This window comes from Corapipo altera, unplaced genomic scaffold (assembly GCF_003945725.1).
Source record: "Corapipo altera isolate COAL_440 unplaced genomic scaffold, ASM394572v1 61, whole genome shotgun sequence".
NCBI lineage: Eukaryota > Metazoa > Chordata > Aves > Passeriformes > Pipridae > Corapipo > Corapipo altera.
This window is the reverse complement of record NW_020884910.1, coordinates 8,170,724-8,186,503: the sequence shown is the minus strand read 5'-3', so window position 1 is coordinate 8,186,503 and position 15,780 is coordinate 8,170,724. Positions and strand designations below refer to the sequence as shown.

Sequence of the window (15,780 nt, the reverse complement as noted above, 5' to 3'; positions counted from 1 at the left end):
AGAGTACCTCAGGCTATGACTACTCCCACTGCATCAATGACACTACCTGAGAGAACACTGGTGATGGAAAGTCTTTTTGTAAGGCTTTTTGTGTGAGACACAAGACTCTTCATGGCAAGCCTGAAGTAATCAATCAGGATGAGGTTATGTAGTAAATAAAAAATTAATTCTAAGTTGCTTACTACTTTGCCCATCTCCCTTTCCACTTTATATCCTCCATATACATATAACTTTTCAGGACTGCGTTAGTGCACTTGCAGGCCATGGTAATGGCTCCTCTTTGGTGACTTCAATACAATCTGTTGCATATTAGTTCTGTTTAGCTTCTATTCTTGCACCATCTTTTGTTCAGGCTCCTTCTCATCACTGCTGACGATGGTAATTCTACAGTTTTGTTGTGATTAGGCTAACATTTCCAAACACAGTGGAAAACTTTATGGTTTTCACTACTTGATAATCTTCAGGAAGAAATGAGAGTGTCCATAGAAGTCACTATCTACAAAGTATTTCAGACATATATATGAAGTAATTGTTCTGTGTCAGGTAAGAAAATGGCTTAGGGGATGATAATTTGTGGCTGCGTAGATTGCAGTTTCCATTTCCTTTATTTTATGTCTGCATTTGATTAACCATTTTTATTGATTGTCCTGATGAGATTGGGGATAAATGGCTGATCAGAGAAGAGGAGTTCAGCAATTAGCCTACACTTCACGTACCTATTCTACCTAGGTCTTATTTCTACCTATTCTTGCTCCAACTTCTTGGCAACACCTTGTTTGTGAATAGGTTATTAGCCTACACACCCTTTTCCTGTGCTGAGAGTGGAGGGAAAGTTCTGAAAGGAGAGAGGTTTATGTAAAGAGAGTAAGTGACTTTGAAGTGTTGTGTCCAAACTGCTGGCGCAGAAATAGACAGCTGAATTGTTCATCTTCACAGATAAAATACCCAAACTGAAATCTGCAAGGTTTGGCCGGTTAGCTTGGAATCCTTCGGGAATGTCACCCTCTCTTTTATCATTTGCACCATAGGAAAAATAGATCAATTGCAGCCCCTTCCCTGGCTGCTGCATATACCAGAACATATTATTGTGATTATCATTTTGACTGCATTTCAGAGTAGTTTCCTCATCTTCTCTCACCACAAGACTTGAGGTTTGAGTGATTTTAGCTCCTATAAGAAAGAGCAAAACAAAAAAACGGTAAAACAAGTAAGCTACATTATCCCAGCAGCAGAGCAGGTATTATGGCTCTACCAGTTCCTTACTTGCTCCAAAGAAGTACATGGCCACACACCAAGCAGTCCACATCCTCATTTCTGGCTTGGTAGTCAGTGAACCTACCCCTGTAAGGGACTTATATAGGTCTGTTTCACATGCTTCTCTTAAACCAATAGCAGAGATCTCTGTAACAGCTACATCTATGCTGAAAACAAACTCCTTCCTGCAAGAAATGTCAAGCAAACACTTGTTTGTGCAGGTGTTGACAACACACAGAAAGTTTCAAACTGACTCAGCTGGAAGATTTTCTTATTCTATCAGACAGGATATTGTCATATATGGCAACAATCTTTTTATTTACCACTCTATGTTTTATTTTAACTTTTGATGTTTTGTTTCCAGAATAAACCAAAAAATGTTTAGTGCAATCAAATAAAGTACTTTTATTTTTGCATTGGTTACTGATGAAATTTTTCTTCCTGGAAAAATACAATACATATGCTCAGACCTTAATTATTTTTCTTCTTTTTCTACCTGTTAGAACAAGCATGCATGATATTATTTAGGGAATTTATATGGGAACTTGTTGTAGCCTTAGTATGCAGCAAAAGTGAAGGAAATTTGGGTTATTCCTGAAGCAAATATCTAGCAACCTTTCGTCCAGTGGTTGTCTGGCAGTACCTGTACTAATTATAAATGCATTTTCCAGGATCCGGACTGATTCTGACACAATCTTTTAACCTATGTTAAGAAGACTCATCACTGTCCTAGCACGATATTTTGAATGCACAGTGGGAACTGACAGAGTTGTCATATTTGCCGTCTATGGCTTTGAAATTGGGCCCAGAGACCAATGCTAATATTAAGCAACCTCAGGTCTGTGCTACTGAAACTATTCTTTCTTATTTAAGTGAAAGGATACCATCTGGTGGAATGAGTGGGTGTTTATGGTGATCCTTAGGGGCTATATTTTCCACAGTTCTTTATTTTTGCGCTGGCAGAACTTCATGGAAAAGGAACTGGAACTATTGTACCAGAGATATATATGTCTGTCATGAAACTGGAGACTGTGAAACGCTGAATTCAATGTATTGACTCAGAAGTACACAGATTCTTTATCTGTAGGAGAAAGATCTCAGAGCTGGTATTGAGAATGGGATTTCACAAAGCCAGCATAATGCTGATGAGGAGGGGAACTAGTGTGTGAAGTAGCTAATGAAGTACCTAACTAGACATGCTGTAAAAGTTGCTCTAAGATCCAGGTAAATGGGCTGGAAGGAGAAATCCCTTTTCACACAGAACATATAGAGTTTTCCTCTGGGTTTATGTGGGACAGTGTGCAGAGAAGGGGTTTACAGCAATATCACAGGTAAAATGTTCAAGGACAATATCTAGATTCAAATCACATATTTTTGTTTTTTCAAGAGGGGATCTGAATCCAGACAAACCAGCTCTGTAGTTCACTGTGTTGTAGGGTATCACCAAGAGATTAATGACTACTGTTTTTCTACTCTATAAAAAGTATAAATTTATAGCTTAGACTTTTCACATAGAACAGATTCCATGTCTGATCAATAAATATTTAAATATTTAATACAAAGAGAAAGAATTTCAAGTGAAAAATCTGATTCACAACATCCTTTTACACACTAGTGGTTAAGTCAAGCTCAAAGGAAGCAAGGGGAGGAATAAAACCTAGTCCAGTTAGGTATATTAGTTTGAGGACTACTAGGTGTGGGGAGTTGGAGGGAGAGACCTCATCACCTAATCCTGACAGTGAGCTTGTATGGAGAGAGGTTGGTCTTCATAATGAAGTTGCAAAAATAAAGCATCAAAATGTCTTACTGTCGCTCTGAGCGCAACATGACCTGGGTAATCATCAGCTCAACGCTGTGATAGGCTTACTTTCTTCTCAGTGGGAATGAATGTCGGGGACGTGGGCTTTGTGGCTTTGTCATCCATGAACATAAAAAAACTGAAGTGAGAGTATATAAATCAAATGCTTTGAAAAAATGCAACCCTACTATCGGTAGAACCAGACCACTAAATGCTGCTGCATCCCAATACGAAGCTGGACCAGCAAGTTCAGATATTGTATGCCCTACGTACCAAGGATACATCATATGAATTCATTTATAGTCATGTCCCATAGCTGCACAATTCTCAACAAATGCCAGGATTATCCTTTTAGCTAGTCATTTTTTGATTTTTGTGTGACTCTGAAATTGCAAGGTGGGGGAAAAAAGGTATTAGTAGCAATGTTAATACTTACAAGAATGAAACATGATGAGAATTGGTCCAGTAAATACAAATACATCCTTCAGGAAAAAAATACAATATTACACATACAATTACAAAAATTTACAAAAAATATAACTTTTTTTTTTCAGAAAAAATTTGTTTGAATCTCCTAACTATTACCCTGTGAGGAAAAAAGCCAAGATAAAAAGTAGAAGACATGCCCTTTTTTTCCTATATATGTCAAATTTGTTTAAAAATTAGTGTTACATTTGCCATCTTCCCGTCATGGGTATCAAGAACATTTTACATGAGAAAATACACACTCCTGTCTGTAAGCCAACTGTTTCAGACTTGTGCTGTCACAGTATTTTTATTTGAAAGAGATCTGATAATGGCATTTAATATCATTTGCATGTTCCATAACCTCCTTTCTGGTCAATTCAGTTTCAGACAACTCTTCTAGTGACTGTAAGTTACATAATGAAGGATTTCAGTGTGGGTTTCAGCATGGATTTCATCTGTTTCATAACATCAAGAGATGTTGAAAAATTATCTCATAAATCAGGAATTTCTTAGTACACTTCATTGATAGAATTTTGAATGCTACTATTATTTAGGGCTGTTGAGTTATAGGTTTGCTTTCAGGAGATCCCTTGATGGTGTCTCTGTTTCAGAACCCTATGTGTTTCTTGTTCAAAGAGAGTACTGGAAGTTTCAGCACAGCACAATTCTGTTACCATCACAGTTACGCTACTGGCAATGTACATTTGGTACTATCCCCCTCCTACTCAGGCCTAGAATTTCAATCTCATTTTTTCTGGATGGCTTCTTTTTTTCATTTGAACTAGTTCTAAACTCTTACTGCAGGTACAACAAAATTAAGGAATGGGTTGTACATTCCAAGAAACATCCATTGGTGAGGGTGGAAGGGAAAGAAACTGGCCTACTGACTGAAACTGAATCTGTTCAGCCGCTCACAGTCCAGAGTAAAGGAGATTATTTTTTCTTTGTTGTGGGACCTGCATGTGCTTGATCATACTGAAGGCTCCTGGCACAGTAATGCATCTCTATGGGTTTCTTTCTGATAAAGTGGTTTTATGCTCAGTGTAAACTTTCACTTCTTTTGTTGCCTGCACTAAAACATGTTGTCTCGACTCACCGAACTGGTTGTTGGAACCAGTATATGCAAGATTGTCTCTGTGCTCCTCCTGGTGGAGAATCAGAGAATCTACCTGTAAAAGAAAAGAAGAAAAGGAAAGGGGGGGTGGGAAGAGAGGAGATGTTTTCTCATGCGTAGCAGATGATTTCTGCTCATGTATTTAGTGAATATCATGATAAAAAGAAGAAGCAATAGCTACGCAGGTATCTTTCTTTCCTTCAACATCACCAATATTAGATAATTGCCTTTCCTCCAGGTAGGTAAAAGCTACAGATTAGTTAAATCAAGCACTGTTTCAGACTTTCTATCTCCCCCTGCCATTTGCTTATCCCTATTTTGTAATTCCCATATAACACTTTTACAGATTACTTCCATTTTCCCCTTTTCTCATTTTACTTTCCTCTTCTCACTCAATTAAAATTCATCATTTCTAAACATGTTTTCTGTGCCTATCACAGTCCTTTTGCATTTAGGCCTGCCAAACCTCTCAGCTGTGGTAAGGGTGTAGTTTTGTTGGTCTCCAGATAACAAAGCAACCATTTAAAATTTCCATTATCAGATCTTTGGATTACTACTTTTTGTCATCTTATAAGTGTTTAAGAACACAAGAAACTCTCAGACTTCCCCACCCACTCAACTGGTCTGATGAACTACACAACCTCATCCTACAAATCCTACCCTCTGTTCTTTCAAATGCACATAGAAAATGAGAGGTATTATACTTATAGCCTCCTTCAGTTTGGCAATCCAAACTAGAATACACCATGTTCTCCGATTCATCCAGGTTTAGTCTTTTGTGTCACACTACTTAGAAGGCCTGAAAATTCTGTCCTGCAGGACAGATGACTCTTCGGGCAGCTGATCTCAACTCCTATTACATTTTAATGCCTTCTATTTTAACTACCAGCATTAAGGATATTGCAGGCCTATTCATCCTTTGGTTCTGCTAAAAGACCATCTTGTATATGCTTTAAAAAGGAGAACCAGTGGGAGAACGGACACCATTAGGGGTCAAATGGTACAAGAGAAAGGTTGGCACAAAGATAAGTCCTCTTGTCTATCAACAATGCAACTAATTTGATGAGTGAAAATACAAAACTGGAAATAGCAGACAAGAGACAGATGTATTGCCTCATTCAGAAGAGAGCTAGATGGAGGCTTAAATAAACAGAATAGAAAGTCAAGGAAAGAATGTTTAGTCAACTTGCAATGCTACAGAGTGAAATCCAGCAAGTATATCTGCTTTCCCTTCACCTAAGCAACGCTTAACATTCAAACTATTGATTTTGAGTAAACTTGCTGTCACTGAAGTCAATAAAAGACTTTGCAGAGGAAGCAAAAGCTATAGATCTCTAAATTCTCATGTAAGTGAAGAAGCATGCTTTACAGCACAGCTGCAAAGAAAACCTAAAGGATGCTGTCTGCCACTCATTCTTGGGAAGAAGATACTGCTCATTAAGTATTTGACAGTTTACCAAAAAACTAAGGAAAGAAGACAAGTCAGCAAAACTTTAAAACCAGTCTGAAACTGTATTTTATCGCATGGTGATAAAAGTATTTAAGAGCAGAGTTTGCTTTCTGGCACCTCTGTACAAAATCTCACATATGACCACCAGAGGAAATTAATTTCTTTGTCCCGGTCTTACCCATATGATAAAAAAAAAAAGAATTAAATGCAAAGTATTTGACTTTGCAAACAATGTACAAGTAACATATAATCAGGTAGTGAATAAAGTGAGGGTCACACACTGGCAGGACTAAGGAACACAGCTTGCATTCTGTGAGGCCAGCAGGACTGTATGGGAGAAGGAAGAAATCTTTTTGTCTGATGATACTACAAGATAGAGGTATAAACCAACAATATTTAAAATAGTTTTAATTAACAGATAAAACTATTTATTTGGTGTGCACACTCAGATTGTGGTTGAGAAAGAATACAACTATTTCTGTATCTGTCACAACTCTCCATTTTTGCACTGTTCAGATTATTCCAATAATGTTATTACATATGGGCTGAAATTGGCTAGAAGCTGCAAACAGTTAAACATGGAGGGGAAAGTTGACTGAATCTGAGTGACACTAATAACTTCTTTTGTAGTTTGATGAGCATAATCTGTTTATCAGGACACTTTCACTGTGCAACAATGTACACAAACCCTATTATATTTCATAATTCTTATCACACTCTAAAAAAAGAACTCATACAGTTAGTCACACTCACTTGAAAACACTTCTACTCTGGCAGAGAAGAAGGGAACCATAAATAAGAGTTGAGTCCATAAACACCCTTATTTATGGTGATGTTTGATATTCTGTTGGTAATTGGAGTACTTCTTGCAAGAAAAAATCTCACAAGCTAAAGCACAAATAAACTTTATTTCTCCATTGGAAAACTTGAGTATCTTGACTTTTTCATAGAGAAAGATAAAGTATTTTAAATAAATGTTAATAAACTTCCATCATTAAGATGTATGTGGGCTTCTCCATTGCTTTAGCACTATTGACTATTGCAAATATACTTGAATCCACAGAACAATCTTTATTACATTTTTACAAGCTTTTGAAACTGTTTAGTGAAGCTAAAAAAGAGTTTTGGGAGCAGTGTGGTTATAGGAATGAACTTATATTGATGTACATGCAAAATGTGACAACACAATTTTCTCTCAATCTAACTCTATGAAATAAAGCTGGCAACAAATACATGTCAAATTGACAAATAATATAAAAGACTTAAAATCAATGAATGTCTTCTTTCTGCAGTTGCATAAGATGATTTATGAACAGCTAGGCTGAATTTCTATCAACAGTAGGATTAAAAGAGGTTTTCCTATTCATATTATTCACTATAGTTAAACTTGTATCAAGATAATCTAAAAGAAAGCAGAAAACAAAGTTTTTTCTACATGAAAATCTTCAACATTCTTCTGTCCTTAAAACAAGTCCTTATGTATCATTTACCCTTTTGTTTTCCTTGACATTAGGGAAGATATCAAGAAAAGATGACATCAAGATGTCTAGTAAAGAATGCACATGGAGCAGCACTAGGATATACTCCATGTTTTGAGGAGCTATCAAGTCATATGCCTTGTCATGGTCCATTTGGATCTCCCAAATTTACAGGATAAAATACCCTGTGATTTAAATTTTATTTCATGAGCTTATTAAGACATACAACCAATAGGACAAACAGGGGCTCAATCCCCTTTTGCCTAGACTAGTCTATCACATGAATTCACTTATTCACCATTCAAATCATAAGCTTTCATAACTTAGAACTTGTAATCATTAATTTGTGCACTTACAAGCAAAAAATCCCCACATGCTTAATGTTGTAAAAACTAATATTACAACAAATATTAGTAATGTAGCCGATGGTGAGAGTGTTCATCCTTCCTCCATACATCCCCTGTATCAAAGTGGGAAGCATGAAAGTCTCAGCAATCCATCTGCTGTTGTATCTGCTTTTTGCATAAGCTGGTGGTTTTACATCTTCCAGCTTGGAAGTTTGGTCTACACCATTTTCAACAGTTAGCAGATTCTGAAGAAACTGCCAGACAAAGAAGATGGCTGCAGGAGCCAGCAATCTGCAGGTGAAAGTGGCTGCATAATGGCCCTTTACCTCTTTCTGGGCACCTGTCCTGCCTGTGTGGTGTTCTCACACTGATGTAACGGCATTGCTCCCAGCACACCTGAGGCCTTAGCATGAGCTGTGTTAGCCAAAACAGTGCATAAATATAAGCAGGATGAGTCTAAAGAAATTGCCCCTCCCACACATAATTAAGCTGATTGTGAGCTGATCCTATTTCCCCTTCCCCTAGGGCATGAACACACTTGAGGGCTCACCTTTTTGTGGATTTCTTACTGATCAGCATTCCTTAGACTGAGGTGGATGAACCACATTCCATACACTCTGAAAATGCAGATCTTAAAGAACGCTCTCAAGGAGGAGAAGGCAGTTTTATATTTTCCAGTGAATCCCATTTTTATATGTAAAATAAGGATGAAAAATTGAACAAAAACTATCAGAGATATTGATAAAAATCAGTAAAAAGCCTTTTTATTAACTTAGAATTTCATTGGAGCTTGGGAGTAACTGTACTCGTGATCTGAAATACAACATCCAAGAAGACTTTAGTAATGAGGGATGCTTTTTTAAATCAGCTTCCAGGACTAACAAAAGGTAAATAGCCTGTATTTATCAAGAAGTGGTCTGAGGCCCTTACCATCAGCCAGGGTAGAAAGTGCCAGGTAGCTTTGTTCAGCATGAAGCTCCAAGCACCAGTAACACAACTCTTGTGTCATTACTGGTAAAACTCCCTGTGCTCACTGTGAGCTGACTGTTCTGACAACTAGCCATGACATGTTTGTGCAGATACTTGCGCTATCTGGAGCAGCACAAACTGCCAGAGCTGGGAAGGCTTCCTCATGGGCTAACTGCTAGTTCATAAAAGCATTTCCACTTTAGCTTTCCAAGAAGCTGGACTGATGATCCCTGGAGATGAAAAATGATACATGGAGGCTAGTGGAAGTTCTGAGAGTGCACATCTGAAAGAAGGAAGGAGAAAAAAAGGAGAAGACACACCTCTTGGTCCTGCCAGCTCCATTCTGTTCTTACATTCAACAGCTGTAAGGAGGAACAACAACAACAACCATGTCAGCATTTTCCTGTCCTGCAACAGCACTGATGTCAGCAGGAGCTATCAGGGACTTTGAAGCCAGATGTTCGATCTGTTGCCTTGATTTTATTTTTCCCTACAAAACCTTTCTTTTTCCAATCTCCATTAACTCATTCCTTTGGATTTGTTATTTGGGCACACTGTGGCTCTTACTTTCCCTCCTTTAACTTATTTCTGGTCCTCCCTCTTCAATTATCTTTTCAGCTTCCTGGAAAATCAGAAATTAATGCTTTTTTTATTAAATTTTTTTCAGCATTCAGATTCCGCAGAATCATTTTACCAGAAAATTACTGAAAAACTGGGTATCAAATTAGTCACATTTTTCTGGATTATTCCCTTTATGAGTTATGTTCCCTCTTCAAAAGAAGAGATAAATGTACATTAAACATTAATTTTTCATATTAATTTCTGTTCTTCTTTACATGTGAACTTGAATATCTGATGCCGATAGCCTGAACTGATTAGGCAGTCAGTTCTTTAACAGTCAGTCAAGAGTCTCTTTGCATGTGGCAACTACCTCTCCTCTTAAATGGTTTGCTCGAAACAATTATTGATTCGGTCTTGTTCAGGCAGTAACTCAAAGTCCAGGAAAATGAAGAGTTTCATCAGTTTGTTAAAATGCACTTCATATCAGGGGAATGACAGAAAGTCAGTAGATAGAAATACTAGACTATCATAGACTCCTTTTAAGGTAGGCAGCTGGACACAGTCTGTGTTTTAGGATAAATGGAAATGAGAGAAAAAATGGATTTGTAGAAAGCAAAAGAAAGATAATTTGGGAATAAGGCCTGTCCCTAGGGCACTGATGTAGAAGACAAAACATTAGGCTAGTTTATTTATGGTAAAAAAGCAAACCCATGTTACTGTGGACAAAATAGATTTACTTTCTTTACAGGCCATGGTCTAAAAACTGACCCTCAAAAACAGTCTTGCATTTATCTGAAGTTACAGACTTTTCTTGAAGGTTTTTTTTTTTCTCTGAGCCAGAGAATACTTAGTCAAGGATGCAAACTGTTGCAGTGACAGATAGAAATCTTTCAGCCACATCCATGTTTATCTTGTTGAATGTGAAACCAGAAAACACCTCCTTGAAAGTAAGCTACATTAGCTGCTTTAGGAGCAGTGTCCTCTTGCTCATCTGCATTTTGTGCCCCGACAAGCTGTTTACTATGTCTTCCTCTCTGAGCAGGCACAAAATCAACTGTAAGGGTGCAACAACTGTACCATATATTTTGCATGCACAAATCATATTTACTTTTTAATTTGGATGACCTGTCTGATCTTAATCTGAAGCACAGCAACAAGTTCATCATTTTTCCTTCCTTTTCTGCAGCTCTTTATTGTTCACTTGACTATACCTTGTCAAAACTCTTACTCCTTTTATGCAGGAAGTGAGCTGCAGTGCATGGTTCTGTATCAGCAGCATTACAGTTTCTATCTTTGCTTTGTTGAGTCATAACAAGAAACTTAAGCATAGCATTTTTTTTAATAAATTAATGGCATTTTTAAAAGTAAAGGAAATATGAAAATTGAAACCTGCATTAAAGTTAAGATTACAGCCATGCCAATTTTTCCTTCTGCCTGGCATTTTGGAACCTATTGAAGATGTGCAAGTGAGATCTAATAACCCATGGTACTCAGAAGCCTGACTCTCACTGATAGACCTTGTAGAAGTAGCTCCATGACATTTTCTATAAAACCTACTGTATTTTTAGGATGACATCTCCCCGCTCTTGTCTGTACCAGGGCTGAATTATAGTCTTAGCAATGCTAATAGGATGTGAAAAAAATATCTGCATTTTGCAAAAGTAGCATAGCCTTGTGTGAATGACAAAGACCTCAAGCTGGCCTTTAAGATGCTCCCAAAAACGTTTACGCATCAATACAGTGGTCACTAAGTAGAAGAGAAAGTCTTTAGATGGCCCAGCAGGTGACTGTCAACGTGAGGATAGATAATTTGTAAATATGGTCCATAGAAGATCACTAGAGCTTTTTCTAACAACAAATGGAAAGCAGGATCTGCAGAGCAGAGGTGCACCTGAGCCATCTTACCAACAACAAAGGTAAAGACCTGCCCACAACATAGCTTATACAGGGAATGTGTGTCTACATTTCAGCTTAAATACAGTTCTTGGGACAATGGACAGAAACTGCATTGTTGGAGGGTGCAGGTGAAGTTATCCAGGACAATTAAGGCTTATTGGTGCATGAGGACCCTGACTGTCTTGGCTGAAAGAGTAGAGTTCAACACACATCACAGAGGAAATCATAGACAAATAGAAAAAAAAAAAAAAAAAAAAGACTTAAAAACTAACTTAATTTTCCACAATGCAGCATCACACTGTGTCACTAGGATAAGGCTGACTTTAAACAGAGAGCTTCAAGACAATTTCTGTGGCAAAGAAAAGCCCATCAGAGTAGTAGTTAATGATTAATCACAGTCAGAATTCATGAGTATCCCTGTAATGGTGGAGATAAGGTAGGTAGTTTCAAAATTCTCTCTCTACTGAGTTCAGTACCCTGAACTGTGCAGTGCTAGTGAACACCCATAAACAAAAAGGGTTAGTACTTTTCCAGGCTTTGGGGGTTTTTTCTATGGAATTTCTAAAATTTTTATACAGAATGCTTTTATATCTCTGGTTCTAGTAAACGGCACTCGTGAGACATCAACTGGAGGTCAGTGGGGACTGATCCCATGCGTTCAGCTTGGATGTCAGGCAGCGGGTTCTGTTAGCCAAGAGTACCAACTCTGTCCACCGGGTGACACTGTCGGCCACGGAAACACAAAGTGGAGTCTCCCGGTCCCAAGGCGCAGTTCTTGAAGGTTTCTTCTAAATTGCAAGCTTTGTGTGGATTTTACACCCATAGCGACCTAGAATTCCATGTTTTCTTGAGAGAACTAGAGAAATACTAGAACCCTCCACATGATATCTTTAGCCTCTCAACACCTGTGTGCAGACTTCGGTGCAGTACTCTCAAACACCTCCACTAGTTCTATTCTCCTGAGGTCTGGTTCAAAGTTACACTCCCTTCTCTGTGTTCTTCTTCGTTTCTTTTTCATATCTTTTTCAAAAATCTTAGTCATCTCTCTTTACATCCTGGATTCTAATCCATGCAAATTGGGGGATGAGAGGCTGAAGAGCCCTGTGGAAAGGGATATGGGGATTTAAGTTGATGGCAAGTTGAATATAAGTCAGCAGTGCCCTGGTAGCCAGGAGAGATGACTGTGTCCTGGAGGGCATCAGGCAAAGCATCACCAGCTGGTTGAGGGAGGTGATTGTTCTGCTCTGCTCTGCACTGATGTGGCCTCACTTTGAGTCTTGTATGGAGTTTAGGGCGCTGCAATGTAAGAGGAACATCACATTATTGGAGCATGTCAAGAAGAGGGTGACTAAGATGATGAAAGGTCTCCAAAGCAAGAGGTCACTCAGTTTGTTCAGCTTAAAAAATGAGGTGAGTAGAATGGGAGGTGCTGATCTCTCACTGATGATCAGTGGCAGGGACACAAGGAAAGTATAGAATCATAAAGGCTGGAAAAGACCTTTAAGATCATTGAATCCAACCATAAAGCCAACACGGCTAAGTCTACCACTAAACCATGTCCCTAATTGCCACAATTACAGATCTTTAAAATGCCCCCAGGAATGGTGACTCAATCACTTCACTGGGCAGCCTGTTCCAATGCTTGATAACCCTTTTGGTGAACAAATCTTTCCTAATTTCCAATCTAAACCTCCCGTGGCAAAACTTGAGGCTGCTTCCTCTCGTTCTATCACTTGTTGCCTGGGAGAAAAGACTGACCTCCACCTGTCTACAGCCTCCTTTCAGGTAGTTGCAGAAAGTGATAAGGTCTTCTCTGAGCCTCCTTTTCTCCAATCTAAACAACCCCAGCTCCCTCAGCCACTCTTCATACCACTTGTGCTCCAGACCCTTCACCAGCTTTGTTGCCCTTCTCTGGAGATGCTCCAGCACCTCAATGTCTTTCTTGTGGTGAGGGGCCCAAAACTAGACACAGGACTCGAGGTGCAGCCTCAACAGTGCAGAGGGGAGGGGAATGATCAGTGCCCTGGATCTACTGGCAAAACTATTTTTGATATGAACCAGGATGCCATTGACCTTCTTGGCCACCTGGGCACATTGCCAGCTCATGTTCAGCTGGCTGCTGACTGATACTCCCAGGTTCTTTTATGCTGGGCCATGTCGCTCTGTCCTAAGCCTGTAGTGGTGCATGTTGTGATCCAAGTGCAGGACCCGGCACTTGGCCTTGTTGAACCATTGATCCAGTTTGTTCAGATCCCTCCGTAGAGCCTTCCTGCCCTCCAGCAGATCAACAGTCCCACTCAGCTTGGTGTTGGCTGCATTCTTACTGAGGATACATTAGATCCCCTTGTCTAGATCATCAGTAAAGATATTAAACAGGACTGGCCCCAATACTGAGCTCTGTGGAACTCCACTAGTGACTGACCACTAGCCGGATTTAGCTCCATTCACCACCACTCTCTCCAGCCACATTTTAATACACCTATCCCAAGCCATAAGCAGCCAGTTTTTCCAAGACAATGCTGTGGGAAATGGTGTCAAGGCTTTACTAAATCCAGGTGGAAGGTAAAATCCACAGCCTTTCCCTCATCCACTGGGCAGGTCACCATGTCATGGAAAGAGAACAGGTTGGTCAAGCAAGACCTGTCTTTCATGAACCCCTCCTGGCTGGGCCTGTGTGGGAGAACACAGAGATTAGGAGTCCTGGAAAGAACGCCTTTAGGAGCCGATTCATCACAGTGGCAGCTCTCCGCGATCAGGTGGAGTGGAAAGACAACGATTACTTGCATTTTTATTGTACCATTCTCCCCTGAATTCTGTCATTCCCTTTACCCACGCGGTCTCCCTGCACAGCACCATATTGCCTGCCCTCTCCGAACCAGTCCCCGTCCCTGCACAAGCATTATTGATTGTCTCATCTGTCTCTCCCCAATCCCTGGTTTGTTATCGGACTTTGGTCCTCCTGTATCCCCCATTGGCTAGCAGAGTCCTCAAGCCACTCCCTTTCCCCCAAACCTTTACCCAGTCACATTCCTCTTTCTAAACCCTTCCCCGGAGTTTTTAAAAGCCCGCAGGAGTTCGAATAAATTACTTTTTGCCACTGGCATCCAGAGAGGACCCCTCCTGGTTCTTTCCTCCTGGCAAAGGGGGTTTGCGCCACAGAACGCTGTCTCTGAGAAGCAGTGAGCGAGGAGTCACAAGCAATCAACCTCTGTTAGGCCTGATCCCCTGATTGCCCTGCACTTGCCATCTGATGGCACTCAGGATGACCTGCTCCGTGACCTTCTCTGGCACGCAGGTCAGGCTGACAGGTCTGTAATTCCCTGGATCTTCCTTCTGACCCTTCTTGTGAATGGGTGACAGATTTGTCAACCTTCAGTCACCTGAGACCTTCCTGGTGAGTCACTGGAACAGTCTCCCCAGGGATGTGGTTTTGGCACCAAGCTTGGAGTTCAAGGAGCACTTAGTGATATGGTTTAGTTCCAGGTAGTCCCGTGAGGAGCAGGGAACTGGACTCAATGACCCTTATGGGTCCCTTCCAATGTCAAGATACTCTGTGATTCTATAATTCTATGATTCAGAGTGATAAGCAAGAGAGCTGAGGTGATTATAATGGATCACTCCTCAACATGATGAACAGAAGCAACAGTTTGTTGCTACTGTTACCTTCAAAGTATTACCTTCTACAGGAGTGGTCTCATGCATAGGGGTTTTACTCTTTTCCTGTTAGGCTGTGGCTAAACCTGTGTGATTTCACACATCCACACCCTCAGTGTTTTCCAGATTTATGGAAGAATGGCATGTCAACCATTTCTGGAGGCATTTTCAGATTTAGCTTTACTTTCCTTCATAGTTTCTTATGGATTTTCTTACTTTCTTTTTTCAGCTTTATTTTTGGTAGGAAAAGAACAGTTTAATGCACAGACTTCAAGAGTGAGTGGTAATGTAAACACATCCCTATTATGGGATACTCAGTTTTAAAGGCCTATACTCTGGCGACTGGCACATGTCCACTTAAAACATGTATCAACTAGGTTGCTGCTGAAAGGAGTGGCCTTAACTGTCCCTCTCCAACCTGCACACATTTTGCCTTCCCATCCATCTTCTAGCTGTAGTGTTTATTCAGCCCCATAAAGTCTCCTACATGTACTCCAAAATTTTACATATAATTTTTGATGAATTAGTTTTCAGAAAGATCAATTCCTTGATCCAGATCACTGCACAAATCTTTGCTGGTAGTACAAGGAAGGTGATGAGGAAATACAGCTCAGGGTAGAGAAAAAAGAATGTAAGGTTTTCTATCTCTGTAAAGGCTCTTATTCTCTTGGGGTAACAGCCTTAGTAGCAAGTTCCCATTTTGCAGTACATTGCTTTTGAACTGTTTTCTACAAATATGTTGCTACCACCGGATTCCTAAACATGCCAGTTTGTGCATCAGAGATGGAATG

At 39.7% G+C, this 15,780-nt stretch overlaps 1 gene segment (V, D, J or C); it reads right to left on the bottom strand.

Moving 5' to 3' along the window:
- Positions 1-790: 790 nt before the first annotated feature.
- LOC113951838 lies at positions 791-1,312 on the bottom strand. The segment is given in 2 exon segments: positions 791-1,170; positions 1,264-1,312. Coding segments are annotated over 2 exon segments (429 nt in total).
- Positions 1,313-15,780: the final 14,468 nt, after the last annotated feature.